We start from the raw sequence: 21,572 nt of genomic DNA on the forward strand, positions 1-21,572 counted from the left end.
TCTCCACCTTCCTTGCACATAGTTGAGTAGGGCAGGGGTATCTGGAGAGACCAACGAGAAATAAACCCCTCTATGGGGTGGCACCGAGAGCTCACACCTGCCAGCCCTGGAGGCCCCTTCCCCTGAAAGGTGGACCTGCTGAGTGGCCCGGGCTTGAAAGCACGAATACCACACCTTGTATGGGCTGCCTGCTTTTACTGGCAAGCAGAGGATGACCAGGAGCCTCTGAGGGGAGTGGAAGCAGGGCCTCCCCAGCATTGTAGGTATGTTGGGGTCGGGGGAATAGGGGCAGTCGAGAGGGCTTGGGTTCAGAAGAAGCCCAGCTGCTTTTTCTCCTGCCGCTGCCTCCACGTGGCCATGCTGTAGAATTCCTCCTTGGATTTCCCAAAGATATCTTGGAAGTCAGAGTCTGAGAGATAGAACTGGGCAGGGGAGAGAGGGGGAGGTACAGGGGAGGGTGTCATCTGAGCCCAGAATCCTGCCCCACTCAGTATTGTCATCCAGGGCTTGGGACTCCCGCATCTATTTGCCCACCACCCCAGGTAGAAGACACATCTCCCGGGGCAGTTGCTCACTGCCTGCCACCAGTGGATCCTGCCTTGGGCTGCTCCAGCTCAGTGTCAGATGCACTAGTGCTGGGGCAGTGAGTGGGTGCCCACCTCCCTGCGGGCAGGGTCCACGCCCTCTGGCAGGTCCTCAACGGCCTGGTGCATCAGTTGTTCCCGGCGCAGGCCCCCATTGATCGTGGCGCTGGTGCTGCTGATGGAGCTGCTGGTTCTGCTGCCACCCGACTTGGGGCTCCGCATCAGCTTATTCTCTGAGCTGTCCTGGGAGCCCTTGAGGGCCTGCAGGGCCACGGCACCTGCCCTGCCATTGCCTGGCCATCTGGATAGCCGGAGGTTGTTGACTTCCTGTCCAGAGAGGAGCCTCAGGCTGGGGAAGATGGGGAATCGGTAGCCCACAGGGAGGCTGCACTGAACCCACAGGCCTCTTGCCTCCAACTGCAGCCCCTCCCACCTACCAGGGCCTGGCACTTCCCCTGCCTATCGCGACCATGCCGTCGGAGCCCAGGCCACTGTGGGGAAGGCTAGGGGCCCCAGGACTCACTGCTGTTATCTCAGAGATGGTTGATGCTGCTGCCAGGCTGCCATCCACCACTTCTTCGTAGGACGGGTGGCTCTGGAGCAAGAATCAGGGCAAGTATCAGGGCCAGGGCAGGAGGAGGGGGCACCAGTGGGACACAGGAGGGGCCTGAGGACAAGACCAGGTCTCTCACACACACTGGCGAGCCCCAGCCAGGGCAGTGCCTCCTCATTCCATCGGCCCAGGTCAGGCTCCTCTCCCCCCAAATTAGGGTGGGGCTGGGGGTTTCAGGCCTCACTCACAGTCCACTTGTAGGGGTCCCAAGTGAAGAACCATCCAGTGAAGGTGGGAGGCTCATGGCCCTGCTTGACCAGCACGATGGGTGTGGCCAGGCTCCTCCCTGCTGGGTGGGTCTTCAGGTACTCCTGGCCCCAGGCCACTGCCTCCTTCCACTCACTTGCAGCTTCCCCAAGCCACAGGAAGATCTGGGCCACAGAGGGGGCCTGGCCTTGGGCAGGTGGAGGGGCTGCCCAGAGCTGACCCCTTCCTGTCCACTCCCTGTCCAGTTGTCCCAGACAGAACCCCACATACACATCCCTGGCCAAGCAGACACACCCAGCAAGTGGCTGTACCCACACACCTGAGAACACACGAGAAGATCACAGGAACGCATGCATACATGCACACACACATTCAATCCACACATTTTGTTTTCTTGCATGATTTACCTGGAGATCAATCCACAAGTACTTATTGAGCACCTACTGTGTGCTGGGCATTGGGCTAGGCTTTGGGGAGTCAACAATGAAAGAAAATGGATAAAAATCCCTGCCCTTAGAGAGCTTTCATGAGAGAGCAAGTCACATGTATGTCTAGAGGAAAAGTGTCCTAATCAGAAGAAACAACTAGTGTAAAAGCCCCGAGGTGGCCATGTGCCCAGCATGTTCAGGGAACACAAGGAGGCCGTTGTGGCTGCAGCAGAAGTAGTGAGGGGGGAGCAGGGGGAAACTGGGTCAAAGAGTTGGGGCTGGCCAGGTCACGCAGGGCTGTGGTAATAGCCCTGGGTTTGTTCTGAGTGAGATGGGAGCACACAGCTTCATCAGCAATTCAAACAGTGCTGCAGACACGGCCCCACAGAGACGCAGAGAACACACATTATTGCAGCTTACACAGACACACAGTCATCCATCACCACACAGCCAGACAGCAAACCATAGCCACACACTGTCATCCACTGTTGTCAGACACAGAGCTGCATGCAAACACAACAGCACTTGTTTACACAGCCATGCACACCCGTCCAGTTATACCACTGTGCACAGAAACACAGACCCACAAACACACCCATCCATCATTCGCCCACAGCCAGTCATGGTCTTGCTCGCAGACGCATTTTCACCAGTTGCCACTGGTCTGGCCAGTTCTAGCATCATGTGACCTCACAGTCACTGACAAAGTGTCACACACAGGTGCACAAAAGCAAACGCTCACACCAAGCCACACACATGAATGATGCGACTGGGCATTCCACTCACAGTCACTCATGCAGCACCGACACATGCTCGGCCGCAGGCACTGTTGCTGGAGCCACACATAGTATCATAAGGCACACAGGGCCACATACAACTGCAAACACGGTCTGTTACCCCTGAGTTCCAACACACTCCTAGTCTCCCGGAGTCTCACTGCTGCCACCTGGTGACGCACACTCATCCATGGTCTCATATGCACCGCAATGCAATTGCTCAGTGACAGGGTCAGACTCACCCACAGCCCTGTGTTCAGAGTCTGATGGCTAGATACACACACACCCAGTTACACAAACAGAGACACACCCCCGTTCACAGCCCCACCAGGCAGGGATGGCCACCTTACCTCCTGCCAGGTGTCCAGTAACATGATGTCATACTTGTCCAGGTCCTCCTGGCTGAAGAACACCACTTCTGCGAGGACCAGGCAGCCCATCTGGCTGGAGCACTCAAACAGTCGTGGCTGGAAGCTGGGGACCTCCTCAGGGAGCCTGGCCAGCACGGACAGCAAGGCTGTGAGCCACCCAGAGGAGCACCCCAGCCCATGGCACAAGTGCTCCACCCCAGGGGCTAGGAAGCCATTTCTCAGGAGTGGGAGCCCTGGGCCCTCCTCTGAGCCCCATGGTTTGCTTCCCGAGCACTCTGCTCTGCTCTGGGTGCAGGGTCCCTCTCTCCTCATGGAGAAAGCTCTCGCCCCACCCAGCTGTGACGCAAAGTGCCCCATGAATTTCCCTAGGAGAGGGCTGCAGGGGAAGGGGAGGGCCTGAGCTGGAGTCTCGCCCTCCCTGGGATGGGAGGAGCTCCTCGGCCCACTCCTGGCACAGAGTAGGTCTCCGGCCCGAAGTGGAAGGAGGGAAGCCAGGCTGGGAGAAGGAGACGGGAGTACTGAGCTCAGGAGAATTGTGGGGAGAGCAGCACATAAACCAAGCCCCACAGGCAGACCAAGAGCGACCAGGACTCAGCTCCCTCCTCCCCTTGAGGCCTCACTCCTACCTCCTACACACACCCTGTCCACTTACACACCACACACACAACACCCCGAATACACCTGTTCTTGCACATCCACACGCACTGTATACCCACCATCATATGACACTATATACACATACACTGGGCACTGTGATCCCTGAGGACTGTAGGGTGGGGAAGGGTGCTTTGTCTCCTGGCCCAGGACCAGGACAATGCAGGGAGGGGATGCTGCTAGCAGAGGTCGCCACTGCCCCCAGCCTCCCCAGCATCTTCGAGACCCATTACCCAGGCCTGGGAGTGAAGGGTGGGCTGTACTCGTGGGAGCCTCTGTGAGTGGGAAGCTGAGAGTCCTTGGTTCTAGTCTTGTCTCGCCAGCTCTCTGTGTGAATCCCAGTCACCCACCCTCCTCTCTGGGCCTCAGTTCCTCCTCTGGGTAAGAACACTCTCCTCCCAACCCTGTTACCTTTTGTTGCTGGGGTAGGGCGCCCGGCCTCCCAGGGCCTCCCAGAAGTGGGGAGGCTCCTGACCCTCCAGCACTGTTTCCTCGTTCTTCCTGGAAATGACGGTGACCACCACCCGTGCCATCTCACGCTGATCACCATTACAGCCCTAGCAGGCAAAGAAATGGCTCAGGCCCTGCACGAGGAGGGGCCTTCACCTCCGGCCCCACATCCCAGTCACAGGGTGTATGGGGTGGGGCTGGGCCCAAGTCACAGGAGGCCTAAGCTGACAGCAGGACACCGGTGAACAAGGCATCTTCCTCACCCTCCAGGCCTGTGTCCCCAGCTGATCTGGATCACAGGGTCTGGGACCCTCGCAGGGTCCAGAGCATGGGATAGGAGGCCCCTAGGCTTAGAGGGTCAGTCATAGTTTATGCTGAAAACTAGAGAAAACTCCAGCAAACTGGCATAGGCTTCCCCTTTTCCCAAGAGACCTGGGAAGGGACATGCCCTGTGCTCCAGGCAGTAAGGAGGGGAGGAGGCCTGGGTCTGGCTCTGACCTGTGGACTTTCAGGTCTACCTGTCACTCTGTAACTTTCCCCAAGTTCTACAGGGGACACTGTGGCTTCTTCCCCTCCCCATTCTCCCCATCGGCCTATCTGAGGCTGGACTCAAAGTCTGCATCCCCTGTGAAGAGGACCCACCCCCAGCCTGGCACCACTACATCTGGGCATGAGTCAAGTGGTCAGTGCTGTGGGTACCTTCCCAAACCAGAGGTAGCAGACGCTGGCTGTGACCAGCAAGAAGATGTCACTGGAGTTGAGGGATGAGGCACGGGCTGGCACCTCCATGGTCCTGGTGTTGTGGCTGTTGGTGCCTTGAACTTGGAAAAGCCTTGTGGTGGATGCTGACTGCCCCTTTCCATGGTGCCCAGCTCTCTCCTACAGGAGAGCAAGGCCTCAGGCTGGGCAAGGGCTCCCAGGGGCGCCTTCCTGTCCCAGTGTGGGACATATTGCCTCAGAGCTCAGGGACCCTTGCTTGAAGCCACGAAGGCCCTCACTGGTGATTTCACATGAGGAGTACAGGACCCTCTAAGTGTGGAGTGCAGGAATCCCATCAGTCTGGGACAGGGACAGACCCTTTCTAAATGGACCTTTCCCCCCATGTCTGAGTGGTCGGGGCATGGGTGCTCAGGCCTTGGAGGTGGAAAGTAGGGACCAGGTTTGCTAGTGTGCAGCCCCAGGCAAGCCCCTGGCTCCCTTTCAACTCAAATTCTTCATCTGGCTCTGGGACTGGGGAGGGAAACTCAGGCAGGGCCAACCTTGGAGCTCCTGGGCCTTGGACAAGCTCTGGGAAACTAAGGGATGATAAGCAGGCCCCAGGCCCAAAGAGAAGGCGCTTAGAAGTGTGTGCAGGGGCCATGGCCCATGCAGAACTGGGCAGGCTGTGGCCACAGTGGCAAGGTGAGACCTACCTGGAAGATCACCAGCTGGCCCTGGAAGATGGCGAGGAAGTGGGGGGGCTCGCTGCCCACGGTCACGTGCTCCTGTACTAGGGCGCCACCATACATGACATCTAGCTCCTCAGCGTTGCCGTTCAGGGCCTCAATCTCATCTGCAGTGGCCTGGTGGCCCTGCAGGTAGGGGCAGTGAGTGAGGGCCTGGCCCAGCTCTCACATTTCACTCCCAGAGCCCAGCCCTTGGGCTTTAAGGTGAGTGCTGCCTCCCTCAGGCTGGCATACCTGCCATAGGTACAGGATGTACTGGACACGGCCCAGCCTCTGGTATGTGTAGAGCACAAGGTAGCAGTTGCCTGCACACAGCTGTCCATGACGCTTGGGGTCCACGGGCTGCCTGTGTAAGTCCTGGATACACCACACCTGGGGAATAAGGGACCAATGGGCACAGGTGACTGCTCTTCCTGAACCAGCCCACCCATCCTGCACCCAACCGGAAAGCTCTCCCCAGCCTCTGAGGCCTTCCTCATCCATGCAGGCCAGGGGCCCACCCTCAGCCCCAGGCCCATTCTGGGCTTTGTGCTGGGCTTTGTACAAGGATCTGCAGGTGACCCTTTCCCCATGGACCCCTGAAACCCACCACACTTGGGAGATGGGCCCAATCCCAGCCACATGCCCAGCCCTAGTCCCAACCCCACCAGCCACAACTCTAGTTAGGGGCAGTTCGGTCCCCTCCCAGCTGCTCGCTGCTCAGGCCAGGGCAACAGAAGCCGGGTGGAAAGGGAAGCCTTGGAGCTCTTGAATGAATTCCCTTTTTTCAAGTGTCAGTTAGAAAACACAAAGCCTGTTCAAAGACTGAAGGGGAAACACTGCCTCACATCTGTCAGTGTAGTTTCTTCTTCCTGTGGGTGGCAGAGCCTGGAGCCAGGCGGACTCTGGTCAAATCCCAGGTAGGCCCTGTGTTGGCAGTGACATTGTTCTAAGCTTTGGGCCTTTCCCACCTGTATATTGGGGATGATGACGCCTCCCTTACCTCACCTCTGCATGGCAGGAGACAATGCCTGGGTGTCCTTTCCCACACTGACCCTGATAGTTGTCCCTGGGGAGCTGACCTCCAGACCAGAGCAGCCAGAGCCCTGTCTTTCACAAAAGTGGCCGACTTGACTACAGGCCACCTAACAGTGGCACTTACCAGGCAGCCAGGACCCCTGGCTCAGGCCCTCTCTCTGCCTGCCTGTCCACTGCCTGCCAGGAGGGATCCCGTCCCTGACTTTGTGCTTGGTGCCTGAGTCCCAGGGCTCTCTTTCCCTCCGTCCGTCGCCTTTCTCTCTGCTTTCCTGTCTCCCTCTCCCACTGTCTGGCTCTCTGTCTCTCTCTGTGTATCCCATCTATCCCTGACCCCCCTTCTCTTCTCCCTGTACCCCATCTCTCCCTGCTCTTCCTCCACCCCACCTTCTCCTCCCTTCCCTCTATCTCTTCCTCATCCCCTGTCCTTCCCAGTCTTTTCTTCTCTGTCTCTCTTTGTGCTCCTTCCCTGTTTTCCTCTTTCCTTGTCTCCCCCTTCTTCCCCCTTGCCCCATCTCCTCCTCTCTCAGTCTCTTCCCACTCATCGCTTCTGTCCATCCATATTAGGGCAAAGGAAGAAGGAAACCTTGCATTTTCTCTGACCTCCACCTACCTCGAGAACTAGGACCCCTCGCATAGGCTCAGCAGTTCTGTTCCCACAAGTCCACAGGATCCCCACATCAGCCTTGGGGCCAGATGGGACCACAGTTTCTGACCCCACTTTATTTAAAAACTAGGGCCTAAAAAATTCAGGGCTCTGCCTAGGCGGTCAGCCAACAAGTCAAGATACAACCACACCCTATACAGAGCCTGGAAGTGGCCCTCAACCCCTGTGTCTCGCAGGACACTGGGCTGAGACCAGATGAGTGGTTGACAGTGTATGGCTGTGAGATGGGGTTGGGTGTGTAGGGCTGTAATTGATTATGTGTGATCGTGTGTCTGTGTTGGTGTGTCTCTGGATGGTTGTGTGTGACTGTGGTCATGTCTGATGTAGAGTTTTTGCAGCTTCATATTTGTGGTTGTGTACTTGGCTGTGATTATGTGCAATCACAAGGTGTGAGTATGTGTGTCTGTATAAGCATATGTTTGATTTTGTCCTACATGTGACTACAGGGCGAATTTAAGTGTCCAAGTGTTACTGTACTGTGTGTCTGTGTTGTGTGAGTGCCCGTGGCTGTGTATGATTAGGCGTGACTATGTATGAACTGCCTGCTAGGAGAGTCTGTAAATGTACACGTGTCCCTTGGTGTCCCTGATTGTGTGTGGATGTGCACCTGGGTCACTTTAGATAGTAGTCATACCGTTTACCTGTAGGCAAAGCTTACCTCCGTGTGCCCATCTTCCCCCAGCTAACCCAGTGCCCCTCACCTCCACCTTCCCAGAGCCGTCGTCCACCATCCTGAGCTGGGCCGCTAACTCAGGCTGGGTGTGCAGCTTGCCCACGTCCAGCTTTACATGAATCGATTTATCTGAAGCGGGGCGGGGGGCCAGCAGATGTCAGTGGCGCCCTCTGCCCCATCCCCTCCCACACCATCTCCGCCCCGCCCACTCCTCAATCATCCTCCAAGATTCCAGGTCCCGTTCCGTCCTCCGCCGCCCACGCCCCTTTCCTCATCCTGAGAAGGTTCTGTTCCGCCCTGTGCAGATCAGGCCCCGCCCCCTCCGGCCCCGCCCCACCCGCTCACCCATCCCGCCGAGTTGCCGGTTCCTGCCAGGCCCCCCCCCGTCGGTCCCGCCCCGCCCCCATCAGCCCCGCCCCGCCCGCTCACCCCTCCCGCCGAGCTTCTGGTTCCTGCTCCACTTCTCAGACCAAGTCCGGAAGAGCTGCTTGAACGCGGCCGATTCGGCGCCGTCGTTCACCACCTCCACGTTGGTGTAGGTCGGGTAGCCCTTCGCCTGGATGAAGCCCTGGGGCGCAAGGCACCGTCAGTCCTGCGACCCCGAGTCCACTGCTCCACTCCCGCTCCTGGGGACCTACCGCTCTGGGACAGCCAAGCTCCAAGAAGCGTTAATTAACCGAGCTCATGACCCACTTAGCGAATTGACTCTGTCACCACCGACTTCTCTGAGGTCCCTGAGGGCAGGCAGGGCCCCCTTAGTCCAGGCCTTGTGCTGGACAGGCCACGTCAACTCTCACAGACCCCAGACAGAGCCCTGTCTCCTCCCCAGCCCCACCCTCAGAAAGCGGGGCCGCCCAGTCAGTAGGGCCCCAGACCTGAAGGCAGGGCCACGTGCCCCTTTTACACATGGTTTCTCAGAGGACACCTGGTCTTCACTCTCAGGGCTCCCAGGGCAGGGCTACCTCCCCTTTAAGAGTCCAGCATAGGATTTCCCAACTTAAACTCTAGAGGAGGGCTGATTCCTCCCTTAGACCCTGGGGCAGCGCTGCCTCCCCACTCAGACCCCAGGGCGGTGCTCTGTTCCTCAGACAGAGCCCCGGGGCTCACCACGGCCCGGCTGAAGGCAGCCTTTCTCTCCTGGAGGCTAGACATGCGTCCCTGCCACACAAAGATCTTGAAGCCACCCTGGTCCAGGATGTAGAAGTCCTGGGAGCAAGGGTGGGGCTGGTCAGTAGGTGGTCCAGACTAGGCTGGGGTTGTGGATGGGGAAGGATGCAAGTAGCTGGGGCCAGGCCTTCCTCACCTCCTCCTGCAGCAGGTCCTGGGTCAGTGGGGGAATCGCCAACTCCAGGACCACCAGGTCTTTGCCCTTCTCATAGACACTGGAGGGACAGGAACCCAGGAGTGGCCAGCCCAGCCCCTCCCTGATCTGTCTCCACTCTAGCCCCTCTTAGGATGCCACCCCAGCCCCTCAGAGACAGAAGGCATGGGGGCTGGAGCCCTGAGTTGTCGTCTTGACTTTTACTGCAGCCTTGCTGTGGAGCTTTAGGCAGCTTCCTGGCCCTGGCAGGGCGCCACAGTCCCCCTGTATGTACAATAGGTTTCTCAGCAAGGCAGCCACACACCATGGAAGAGCACAGGCTGGACCCACGGTCCACATGACCTGTCCCAGAAACCCAGCAGCCTTTGCTGGGGGGCTTTCTAGAGATGCTGTGTTATTGCAGTAGTGATGGACACGGAGTCCTGGACTGTCCCACCCACCCCTGCCCACCCCAAGGGTACTCACTGGTACAGGCGAACATTGGCCTTCTGCAGCTGGTTGATATCCTTGCTGGGCGTGGCGGCACGCAGGCTGCCCACCCTGCGGCCCAGCACAGCCTCCATGATCTGCATGAGGTCCGGGGCTTTGGCCTCATCATCCACCACACCAATCTGTGCACGACCACCACGTTCCCTGTCCCGGAGGCTGTAGGTCAAGGCCAGCCCCTGCAGGAGAAGACCTGGCAGTCAGGGTGTCACCAGTGTGCCCTTTCACAGCACAGATTTCTCCTGTCACTGCTCAGCTCCCAGAGGCTGATGGGGAGAAGGGCTGATGTCCCCTCATCCTGGCATCTAGGGGGACACCAATAATGCAGGGTCTGAACTCAGCTTGTAACTCGTAGACGTTTCTTGGGTTGTAGCAGAGAGCCAAGCCCAACGCTTGGGGTGGCCGGAGGATGGGCACCTGCAGGACCATTCCCTGCCCAAGCCCCGTACTCCCCAGTTCCTTGGGCAGACACTGACCCGAGCCTTCTCAGAAATGCTGGTCTTGGGCCCATTCCACTGGATGATCATCTTGCCTAGGTCCAGCAGGAAGATGTCACCCTTATTAAAGCTGTTCCAGGAGAGCTCCACCTGCCAGAGCCAGGAGGAGCAGGGAGGGAGACAGTGTGTCATACCACCAGCATCCGCTAGAGGGGAGCATAGCTGGTATGGGTCACGTGTGCATGAAGCTGTATGCAAACCGGGTGTAGGCAGGCATGTGTGAATGTAGATAATGCTGCATTTCACAGGGTGTACACGACTTATGACACTTCTCACTCAGTGCATGTCTGTTGCTGTACATGTGTACATGTACACAGGTATACAGGTGGGGTGTATCTGTTTCTTTTATGTGTGTGCATATACACACGTATGTATGTGGGGACATCACATGTGAAGAAGTGTGTGTGCTCATGGTGACAGTGTATACCTATGGATGAAGATAGTCTCCAAAGGGACACACTTTTGAGAGTAAAAGGGAGTACTTTAGATAATTATGCCAGGATAATAGAAGAAACATGGGGCTTCATGGTGTCCCTGAATGACCAGAGATGTATGGCCACTGGGTCTGTGGGTGACATGCAGAGCCTATGTGAGATTGTCTCTGTGTCACAGGCTGCCTATGCAGACTCACGTGCATACCTCAAGGGTTACCATTCACACTGTAGACATTGTACACCTGAATGTTCATTACACCAAATTCTGGCCAAATGGCAGCAAAATGTTTTGTTCTAAAAAAACCAGTATTTTCCGGCCGGGCGCGGTGGCTCAAGCCTGTAATCCCAGCACTTTGGGAGGCCGAGGCGGGCGGATCACGAGGTCAGGAGATCGAGACCATCCTGGCTAACACAGTGAAACCCCGTCTCTACTAAAAATACAAAAAATTAGCCGGGTGTGTTGGCGGGCACCTGTAGTCCCAGCTACTCAGGAGGCTGAGGCAGGAGAATGGCGTGAACCCGGGAGGCGGAGCTTGCAGTGAGCCGAGATCGCGCCACTGCACTCCAGCCTGGGGCACAGAGCAAGACTCCGTCTCAAAAAAAAAAAAAAAAACAACGAGTATTTTCCTGTAATGTCCTGACAGATGGAAGAAAGGGGCACTGTTCTGATTTGCACAAGGGCACTATATGGACCAGAGGAGCACCCGGGGATAACAGTGGGAGACAGTGTGTGTGCACATGGGTGACAATGACAATGTGTGTGAGAGAGTGTGAGGTTAGGCACTCCCCAAGTTTTGCACCACCTCTCACTGTGCTGCTAACAAGGACCATTCACAGGTGCCATATCGTCTGCCCCATCTGCCCAAGTTCTTTTTTTGTTTCAGAGACAGGGTCTTTCTCTGTCACCCAAGCTGCTGTACAGTGGTGTCATCATGAATCACTCCTGGGCTCAGATGATCCTCCTGCCTCAGCCTCCCAAGTAGCTGTGCCCAGGTTCTCAATATGTCCATGAGACAGACGCAGAAACAAAAGGTCCGGGGAGCAGTGGCAGAAGTGGGGCTAGAAGGCTGGTGTCCTCTCTGTTCTCCTCATTCAAGACCATCTGGGAATGCTGACAGCTCCTTGTTCCCCACACCCCCAGCCAATTTCCAACTTCTTTATACCTCAGTACACCCAGTCTGAGCCGAGTCCAGAGGTCAAGAGGCTCCCCTGGCAGCCTCACCTCAGTGGCAGACACGTGCTTCCTCCCTTTGATGTGCAGCAGTCGCTGGATGTTGAACAAGTTGGTCTCCACATGCTTGAGGTCAGACGCTAGGCCTCCCTTCCTGTAGCTAAGGAGGGAATAGCAGGAGGGTATATACATTCTGTGTATATAAGAACACAGACTGCCATGTGCATGAATGACTGCAGATGTGAGCACGTGCACGTATGTGCCTGCTTCATACATGCACTGGAGTCTGTGTGAACACATGTATGTATAAGTATATGGGTGCACACATAGGGCATGAGTGTGCATTCATTTCCATGTGTAGTGCACTTCCATGTGCAGTCATGTGGACACATGCATATATGTGTACATGTACATACATTTGGGGGCACAGTGTGTATTTGTTTATCCCTGTAAGTCTAGATGGTGAGTGCATGAAAGTGGGCAACAGCATATATGTGTGTAGGTGAACATGGATATTCACACATGTCCATCTATAGGTGGACATACATGGGGTGGTGTGTGTTTCTACATCTGCGCATATACTTGTGTGCATGTGTTCGTGTGTGCTATATGCAAATATAGGTTCAACTTATGAAATGGAAATGATCAAATAGCAATTTCCTGTATTTCCAAATATATTGCAAGTGTAAATTTAAAACACCTGTGAAGCAATTTACAGCGAAAGATATATTCCTACCAGCACAGTAACATAGAAGCAAACTCAAAACAACATTGGTGTCTGCTCCTAGGTATATACCAAGGGAAATGAAAACATTTGTCCACACAAAAACTTGTATACTAATGTTCACAGAAATAGATTCACAGCAGCCAAAAAGTGGAAACAACCCAAATGTCCATTAAGTGATGAACGGATAAATAAAATATAGTATATTCATAAAATGCAATATTACTTGGTAATAAAAATTAGCAATAACACATGCTACAACCTGGATAAACCTTGAAAACAGTGTGTTAAGCAAAAAGAGCCCGTCAGGGAAGACCATTTGTAGAATGATTCCATTTCTATGACATGCCGGGAAGAGGCAAATGTATAGACAAAGTAGATGAGTGGTTGCCTAGGGCAGGGGATGCGGGTGTTGGAGGGAAATGGGGAGTGATGGCAAAGGGGTATGGGGCTTTTTAGGGTTATGAAAATGTTCTAAAATTGATTGTGGTGATGGTTGCACACAACTGTTAAAAATCACTGACATGTATGTGTACTTTAAATGGGTGAATCGTATGGTGTATGAGTTGTATCTCAATAAAGGTGTTACCCAACCCCTCCCGGCTTTCCCCATTCAGGGATGTGGACGATGGCCATCCCAAGACTGCCCCAGCCTAGGCACCGCCTCCACGGCTCCGTCCTGCCCCGGCCGCCCCCGCACTCACATGATTCCCGGGCGGAAGTAGCTGCAGAAGCAGTCGGACTCGTGGGCCTGCACCTCGCGGTGCAGCACGGTCTGGTCCCCCAGCTCGTCCTGTAGGCACTGCTGGAACGCCTCCGCAGCGCCCTGCGCTTCCGCACCCGCCTGCTTCCCGACCCAGTAGTGCAGGTCGCTGGACGCCCCCCGCGTGGCCTTCGGGCTCTGGGGGACCTAGGGTCCGGGTGTTTGTGTGTATGTGTTGCGGGGAAGGCGGAGGTGCGGGTGGAGAAGGGGAGTATGTACCAAGGACCCCGAGGAGACGCTAGGCAGGGGCTTCCGCGGAGATCCGGAAGGGGGAGGGAGGGGCTAAGAAGCCTCAACGGTAACCGCCCCCTTGTGGGATGTGATTCTCAGGCTCTCAACTTGCCGCTTCCCAGGGCGGAGTTTATGTCTGTGCCTCAGTCTCCCCAGTGCTGGGCCATGTCACCCCTCTCAGACAGACTTCCCCAAGCGACTCACGTGGAGGATGACATAGCAGTGTTCCTCAAAAAAGTTCCCGTAAGCCCCCTCGGGTACCGGCACCATCTTCCGGTTCTGGGAGAGGAGAGTTCCCTGTAACAACTCAGGAGGCCCCTACCCATGACACGCGCTGGGGTGGGGTGGAAGAGGACGCTCTGAGTTGGAGGCGGGAGAAGCCTAGTGTGGAAAACCCCACGCTCTTCCATGTCACCAACTCTCCTATCTGGTCGTGCCTCTCACCTCAGTGATCCATATGTGGAGGCCTCCCTGCATGGCTGGGAGGCCCTTGCTGATGTCCATCGTAGGCCAGGCAGGAATATGGGACGACAGAAGGAACAAGAGCCAGAGTTCTCAGGCTGGAGACCGACACCTGGCTACCTGTACAACTTCATTATAGAACATGACTTTTATTAGGAGGGCTCTGTAAACACACAAATGTCAGCACACAGACTATGAAGACTCACAGATTCTGCAGCAAGTGACAGGCTCAGCTGATATGAGTGGGTTGGGCAGATTAGGCATAAACACTTGACAATTTTTTTTTCCAGTTTTTTCGAGACAGGGTCTTGCTCTGTCACCTAACCTGCAGTGCATGATTCGAACACACTTCACTGCAACCTCCACCTTCTGGGTTCAAGTGATCCTCCTGCTTCAGCTGACAAATTCTTGAAACAGAGCTGAACTCTGTATAAACACAGGCTCTGCAAACAGCCACAGGCTCTGCAAATAGCGATTTAGCTTACTTGAGTCTGTGCTCTGGTTCTGCGTGTGCAGAGGAGGGAGAGAATGAGAGGGCAGTGAATGACAGTGACATGGAATGAGAAGTACCTGGGGGAAGGAAGGGACCCTCACTTCTGTCGATTTTGTTATGTCTTGGCACTTCATACTCAATTACCTGAGGCTTCCCTGCACCACTCCTTCAGAAACCTGTGTGTGAGGTTTGGTCCAAAAGTCACTTCTTTCTGAATCTCTCACTCAGGGTGACCCTGGTGTGTTAGTCCTTCCCCCCTCCCCCTCCACCCCCACTGTGTTTTGTTAATAGCAGGAACACCCTTGGCTCCAGGCAGAACAAGGTGAGGGGACAGAGTTACGGAATGAGGCGTGGCACAATAGGTGGCATAGAGTGCTCACATTCCTTACACCTTTGTTAGGGCCCCTGGTTTGGCCCTGGTGAGTTCACAGTACACTGTGGCAACACCCAACAGGTAGCCAAAGAAATGTGGTGGGAGCGGAGGAGGCTGTGGGGCGGGGAAGCGGGGGCAGAGTGGGCTGTCCTTCTAGGGGGTTAGAGCTGGGTCCGTCACAGCTCACAGCTCCTCCCGACACCCTAGGGAAAGCATAGGATGGTTGTTGGCTATGGTCTCCCTCACCAGAGCAGCAGATTCCTGAAGGCAGGGTTTGTCCTCTTGTTTACTGTGGGATCCCAGCTGCCTGGCCCCCAGCAGGTACTCGGTAAGTAGTTGTTGAATGAGTGAAGTGCGCTGCCCTGTGACTGGGCTGAGTGAAAATGAATGGAGAAGAGAGCCGTCCGTGCACCCTAATTGCCCCAAGAACTGTTGCCACAGTTGATGGCCTTTGGTGTGACAATGACATGAGTGACAAGCAGACATAGTGGCCATGAAAAGGTGATCTCAAGCAACAGAAAACGTGAGGACATTGGGTGGCAAGCAGGATGTCCACCAGTGGTGGCCCCATAGAAGGACACTGAGTAATAGGCAGAAATAGTGACCAGTGACAGTTACCAGAGGCTCAGGCAGGCAGTGACCAGAGGTGCAGACAGAAACTGTGAGCTATAGCTCATGGAAGAGTACAACATGGTGACAGAGTGCCAGAATGACTACTGGATGGCCTCAGAACAGTGTCAACCAGGGCACATGGGGGACAGGAAAGTCAAACTGGCAGCCAGAAAGTTGGGACTCGGCTGGTGTCACTGGGAGGGGCAGCATTGCCCGCAGGGGTCCGGGAGCCTGTCTGATATCCAGCCCCAGCCCATGGAGCCAAACCCTCAGCCGCCAGGACTGAGGTCCCACTCCCATGGCACCTGTGTTCACTCTGTTTCACCTGGGCTCCAGGGAGGAATGGGTGATCAAAGATTGGGGGCCTCCTCCCTCCCCACAGTGCCACCTCCAGCCTCCCAAGCCCTCCTGCCCTCTTTCCTCTGGGGAACCCCCCACAGTGCCCCCTCCAGCCTCCCAAACCCTCCTGCCCTCTTTCCTCTGGGGAACTCCCTTTCACCACCTTCCCAAGTGGGAACCCTCCTACCCCGGTCCTCTCCCTCCTCCTAGAAGCCCTCCTTCTCTTCCCTGGGGGCTCATTTCCTCCACTCAGGGCCCCTTTCTCTTCCGGATGCCCAATTCCTTCCCTGGTTCCCCTTTCTCTCCCCATGCCCCATGCCTCCCCTTTTCCAGAGTTTCCCTCTGTCCTCACTGGGTGCCCCTGCCTCCCCCTGGCTCTTCCTTCTCCCCCCTGATTTCCCCTCTCCCCTAGGATCCTTCCCTTTTTCTCCCATTTTTCCTTTCCAGGCACCTCCTCCTTTCCCAGTTCCCTGTCTTCCCCTACACCCCTCCCTTTCTCCCTCCCCGCCCTCCTCCCCAGGTCTTCCCTTTTCCCCCGGCTCCCCTTTCTTTCCCAGGGCACTCCCTACCCCCTCCACACACCCCCTCATCTCTCCCCCTGCACCTCGTGTCCCTGGGTTCCTCCTCTCACCTCGCCCTCTCCCTCCTCCAGCGCCTCTCTCTCTCCCTACAGGAGCCCTTCCTTCTTTTGTGGGTACCTTTGAAGGGAGCCCGAGATTACCTTGCTCAACTTCCAGGGAGCAGGGAATGGTGCCACCCTCTAGAGTGAGGGGAAAGGAGGATGGGGCCAGGGTTGGGGGCAGGCACACTGAGTCTGTGGGCCACCGACTTCTCTACCCATCTACAAAATCCGCCACTTTCTTCCCCTTGGGCTGCCGGCCACAGTTGCCCTGCCCCATCAGTGTTTTCACCTGCTGGGCTGCTGCCACCTCCCAATTCTGCTGCCAAGGCTCTGTGGCCCTGAGCCCTGGAACCCTATGCTCTACGCCCTTGACTTGAATAGCCCACTTTGCCCCACTGGTTCCCTGGAACTCCCCCCACTCTCTGCCCAGGCCTACCTGCTGGAAACTGCTCCCGCGCCTTCGCCCTGCCTGTGGGCAGTGCTGGGCCTGGCACACGGCCAGTCTCTGCCTCCCTACTCCTGGCCCCTGCCACTGTAACTCAATCGCAGCTCCTGCCCTGCAGGACACACCCCACCACACAGCGCTTAGCGGGCTGGGCATTCACTTAGTCAGTTAGTCAGTCAACAAATATTGAGCAAGCTGTCTGGGGGCCAGCGCCCTCCCCAGGGCTATGGTTAAGTCTCTCAGGTCTCACTGCCTGGGTACCAGTGGCCAGAGAGAGCAGGGGATGGAGGCCTGGACTGGGCTAAGAGGTGGGGTGTGGAAGATACTGGGATTTCCCTCTCTGGAGTACTGGATGGGCCCCTGATCCCTTACCCGGGGTGGTGGGCTCCCCATGGACCAAGAGGGCCAGGTCACTGCAGCAAACTTTAGGAGGAAGTAGGACCGAGGCTGGGGCTGTGGGGTCAGGCTCTGTGAGACCCAGCTCACTTCAGGAGGGGAAGGTGGTCAGGGCTCCCTCTAGATACTTCTGCCATCCCTACCCAAACGTGAGCTCACTGCCTGGCACAGCCCTCCTCAGGGACCCCCGATACCCATCATGGGAGAGGCCAGTCCAGCTCTTGCAGCGAAGACACCCCTCCCTCACCTCAGCTGCCAACTCCACTGCCACTCTCTCTCTCTCACTGCGGGGTGGAGGGTCTGCGAATAGAGCCTTCCAGAAACTCCAGGGGCACAACCTTCTCTTGGCAGCCTCAGTCCCAGCCAAGGCCCAGCCAGCGTGGGCCATCCCATCAAAGCCACGCTGCGAAAGCCTACCCACTGCCCACTGCCCAAGTTCCTCTCCCTGTGTTCAGTCTTCACCCCACAAAGGTCTCTGTTACAGGGGTCTGGGGACTTGGGGACTCGGGGGCAGTCTGTGCCCAGCAAGACCTACAGCTACTGTGTGACTGTGTTTAACAGACACAGTGCAGGGTCCCTGTGTGTGAAGGGATGCCTGTGTCACAGGCACTTGGCTCGTCCCCATGCTTGCCATTGCCTGTCTGACCTCATGTGTGTGCCTGTGTCCTGGCATGCCTGTCTAATCCCCACTTGGGACAGGGACCCTGTCTGTGACGGTGGCAGTGTGTCCGCTGCACCTGTGCATACCTGTTTCCCTGTCTCTTTTTGTCCCTGTGCCCAGGAAGACTCTGTGTCCTCACTTCTTCCCACCGACTGCCCCCATCTCCCCTCAGTCCACCCGCTCTATTGGTCTTGGTTCTTGAATTCCCTGGCAATGGCTCTTTCCTAAGTCACCAATGCCTGCTCTCATCCAAGCGGCAGTCAGTTCAGTCACCATCGTTCCTTCCCTCTCACTCCACCCGTCTCCTTCAGGCCTCTAAATGGCAGCAGGTGCAGAGCTCGGGCCTTCACTCCTGTTTATTTTCTAGTTTCCTTCCCAGTTCCAGTCTGAAGGCTGCAAATAGCATGGAAACGCCAGTGTCTCCCTGACCCAACTCCCCCGAACCTTGCCCCAGCCTAAGTCTCCATCTTCCATCTGGTCACATCTCTCCCAGCACGTTTGGCCTCACGCTTAACATTGCCTCAGGCCCCTCCCAGATCTACCCTCTCTGAGCCCCAGGAACACGTTCAGTGTGAACATCCAGAGGGTGCTTAGGCCCCAAACCTGGAGTTGCCCTGGTTTCTCTCTCCCCCAAGCCACTGGCCTGTCGGTGGCTGGTTCATGGTGGATCCTGGGCCTGGCTCTCCCTCTCATGCCTCCTGCCTGCTCCAGAGCCAGCCTCCCTCTGTGTCTCCGGGTCTGCCTGGCCGCTACGGCCATCCTCCCACAGTAGCCAGAGGGATCTTTTTTCCTAAGATTTAAAAAATTGTGGTAAAATATAAAAAATCTTTTTTTCACAAGATTTAAAAAATTGTAGTAAAATATACTTAAAATTTACCATTGTATCCCCTTTTTATTTATGTATTTCTTTGAGACGGAGTTTTGCTCTTGTTGCCCAGGCTGGAGTGCAATGGCACGATCTTGGCTCACTGCAGCCTCCACCTCCCGGGTTCAAGTGATTCTCCTGCCTCAGCCCCCTGAGTAGCTGGGATTACAGGCATGCACCACCACACCCAGCTAATTTTGTATTTTTAGTAGAGACGGGGTTTCACTATGTTGGTCAGGCTGGTCGCGAACTCCTGACCTCCAGGGATCCACCGGCCTCAGCCTCCCAAAGTGTTGGGATTACAGGCGTGAGCCACCATGCTCGGCCTGTATCCACTTTTAAGTATATGGTTCTGTGGTGTTAAGGACACTCATATTGTTGTGCAACCACTGCCACCATTTCCAGAACTCTTTCATCTTACAAAACTGAAACTCTGCACCCATTAAACATAGACTCCCCATTGCCCCCAGCCCCTCGCAACCACCATTCTATTTTCTGTCTATGATTTTGACTAACTAGAGGGAAAATTTAACCTCAGAATTTAAGCATAAACCCGCTCACACCACCCCCCTCTCCAAACCTTCCAGTGGCTTCCACTAAAACTGGGATGAAACTCTCAATGGCTGTTCCTGGCTGCCTCTCCCATCACTCTTCCCATGGCTCACTGTGTTCTGGCAATATGATTCCTTGTGTCCCTTGAAGACGCCCAGGTCGTTGTCTGCAGACCTTTGCACTGCAGGCTTCTCTGCCTGGAAGCCCCACTCTGTATCTTCCCATAGCTGCTCCTTTACTGCATTTAGGTCCCAGCCAAAATGGCAGCCCCACAGAGGGCCCTTCCCGCCCTCCTTAGCCACAGCAGTCTCCCTCCTCAGACATCACCACTTTCCTCATCGTGGTGCTCCAAGAAGCTGGTCTCCTTGCTAAGTGGGATCTTTGGTTAGTGTCTGTGTCCCAGCTGGACCGTGAGTCGCTGTGTGTGGGGCCTTGTTCTTGTCTACCTGTGTCTAGAACGGTGTCCGGCGCACTGCAGTTGCTTAATAAAATGTTTGCTGACATGTTTCTGTGGCCTGCGCCTGACCCTGTGTGTGTGTGTGTGTGTGTGTGTGTGTGTGTGTGTGTGTGTGTGTCTGGACCCTTTACTGGGCTCAGTCCTCCTTCTCTGCGAAGCTGAGGGGGTGACCCCTCTCTACTTTGGCTGTGGGCCAGATACCCCAGCTGGCACAATCCAGTGTCAGCAGCTTAGTGGGGGGCATGAGAACTTCTCCAAGGCCCCAACCCTCAGAATTGTCTGGGTCTCTGCAAACCAGAAGATGTCACCTGGACAGAACTGCCCTGTCCAGAACCACCTATCCTGTAACCTGTGATCCCAGGCCCAGGAGAGATGGCAGTCTGGCCTTAGAGCCTGGCCTGGGGCCAAGATGAGCAGCACTGCCTTGAGTCTGGCCTGGGCAGCCTCCGGCTCATGGCTGTCATACCCCAGGCACACAGAGGGGAAACTGAGGCCCAGGGCAGCCTCACAGGCAGCCGGGTGCTGCAAGAATGGGAGGGTGGGATGCCTAGCCTTCCCCTCCCTCCTTCCCCTAGCAGAAAAGGGGTCCCACCACCCCACCCCCCTGCCCACCTCCACCCCTCTTCAAGGGGGCCTGCCAGGAGTCAAAAGGGCCCTGGGCAGAGTTTGCCTTGCTAGCAAAGCCCCGCCCTCTTCCTACCCCAGCCCCCCTTCATCTACCACCCCCTCACTCAGCAAGTTTCCAGGGCTTGGGGACTACTTTGTTCCTGCCTGGCTTATCTCCAAGGCCCAGCCCGCTCCATGTCAATATTGACCCAGGTGAAGGAGTGGCCCCAAGATAAGTCCAGGCTCTGCCCCAGTTTCTCTGGGCTCAGGCATCCTATCCCAGGCTTCATCCCCCAGGCCTTCTCCAGTCTCTCCCAGGCAGGTGCAGAATGTTGCCTCTCGTGGTGGAGTCCGGGCTCTGTGAGGAGTGTCCCTCCCTGAGGGCAGACAGGGATGGGGAGTGAGGACTGCTGCCTCAGGTCCTGGAGCCCACTCCTGGAGATGCCCTGGCTCCTCTCGATGGAGGGGAGCAGCCATGGGCCCTCATGTGGTCACGCCCTGGGCTGCAGGACGTGGAAGCAGCTGTGGCAATGGTCACCGGGCGTCCTGTTCCCGAGGACGCCACGGGAACAGCTGGGTGAGAGGACAGACCAAACACCAACCCTGGGCCCCTGCAAAGAGGTGTCACTGCCTTGCCCACTGTGGTCCTGCCCAGCAGCACGCCCACCCATTAGGACCCAGCTTGGGTCAGGAAAGCCCTGGCCTGTTGGAGGGGTGGTGGTGCAAGTCTGGGGTCCCTGCCTAGTGGGCAGTGTGACCCTTCCAATGTGCAGTGGGGGGCTCTACCCTGCTCCCCACCTGTGTGAAAGCAGGTGCTGTCAGCCAGGCAGGGGTCTTATCAGGCCTCCCTCCTCACCCCTGCCTTGGGAAAGGCTCCCAGTGCCCAGGTGGGCTTTTCTCTGTACTTTTCTGGATTTTCCAAGTTTTTAGCAATGAACATGTATATGGCTGATCTTTCAGGTAAAGCAACACGTCATTTTCCCCAAAGCTCTGGCCACAGCTCCTTTGCCACACCTGGGCATCAGGCCTGGAACAGTTGTGGAGGACTTGCCTTTCCTCTGTAGCCAGTCAGAGCAGGGGGTCTCAGCCCTGGCTGCCCTTTCCAGTCATCTTGGCACTTAAAAACATGACGCAGGTCCCCATCTGCAGAGATTGGAAATGGTCTAGGGTGGACTTGAGG

At 56.2% G+C, this 21,572-nt stretch overlaps 1 protein-coding gene across 4 annotated transcripts; it reads right to left on the bottom strand.

Annotated features, from left to right (window-relative positions):
• Positions 1-177: 177 nt before the first annotated feature.
• VILL (villin like) lies at positions 178-20,598 on the bottom strand. 4 transcript variants are annotated; one of them, XM_030812129.1, is made up of 20 exons: positions 20,547-20,598; positions 13,954-14,099; positions 13,714-13,788; positions 13,220-13,425; positions 11,843-11,951; positions 10,166-10,276; positions 9,669-9,868; positions 9,186-9,264; positions 8,990-9,088; positions 8,312-8,450; positions 7,911-8,011; positions 5,763-5,900; positions 5,496-5,654; positions 4,783-4,962; positions 4,045-4,190; positions 2,959-3,103; positions 1,386-1,568; positions 1,108-1,179; positions 660-911; positions 178-422 (listed from the first exon to the last, which is right to left on the bottom strand). In XM_030812129.1, the coding sequence occupies exons 2-20, from the start codon at positions 14,011-14,013 to the stop codon at positions 309-311; spliced, it is 2,568 nt and encodes an 855-aa protein (XP_030667989.1). In that variant the 5' UTR covers positions 14,014-14,099; positions 20,547-20,598; the 3' UTR covers positions 178-308. The 4 variants fall into 4 exon arrangements, 3 of the variants coding, with proteins under 3 accessions (XP_030667989.1, XP_030667986.1, XP_030667987.1); XM_030812126.1 differs by lacking the exons at positions 13,220-13,425; positions 13,714-13,788; positions 13,954-14,099; positions 20,547-20,598 and having other exon boundaries at positions 11,784-11,935; XM_030812127.1 differs by lacking the exons at positions 11,843-11,951; positions 13,220-13,425; positions 13,714-13,788; positions 13,954-14,099; positions 20,547-20,598 and adding an exon at positions 11,424-11,559.
• Positions 20,599-21,572: the final 974 nt, after the last annotated feature.

This window comes from Nomascus leucogenys, chromosome 4, assembly GCF_006542625.1.
Source record: "Nomascus leucogenys isolate Asia chromosome 4, Asia_NLE_v1, whole genome shotgun sequence".
NCBI classification, from domain to species: Eukaryota; Metazoa; Chordata; class Mammalia; order Primates; family Hylobatidae; genus Nomascus; species Nomascus leucogenys.

Coding starts and splice junctions, on each gene's coding strand:
- VILL (XM_030812129.1), bottom strand. CDS start 14,013: ATGGACATCAGCAAGGGCCTCCCAGCCATGCAGGGAGGCCTCCACATA. Junction 13,426..13,713: donor ACTGCTATGTCATCCTCCAC/GTGAGTCGCTTG, acceptor CCCGGACCCTAG/GTCCCCCAGAGCCCGAAGGC. Junction 9,869..10,165: donor GCATTTCTGAGAAGGCTCGG/GTCAGTGTCTGC, acceptor CTTCTCCTGCAG/GGGCTGGCCTTGACCTACAG.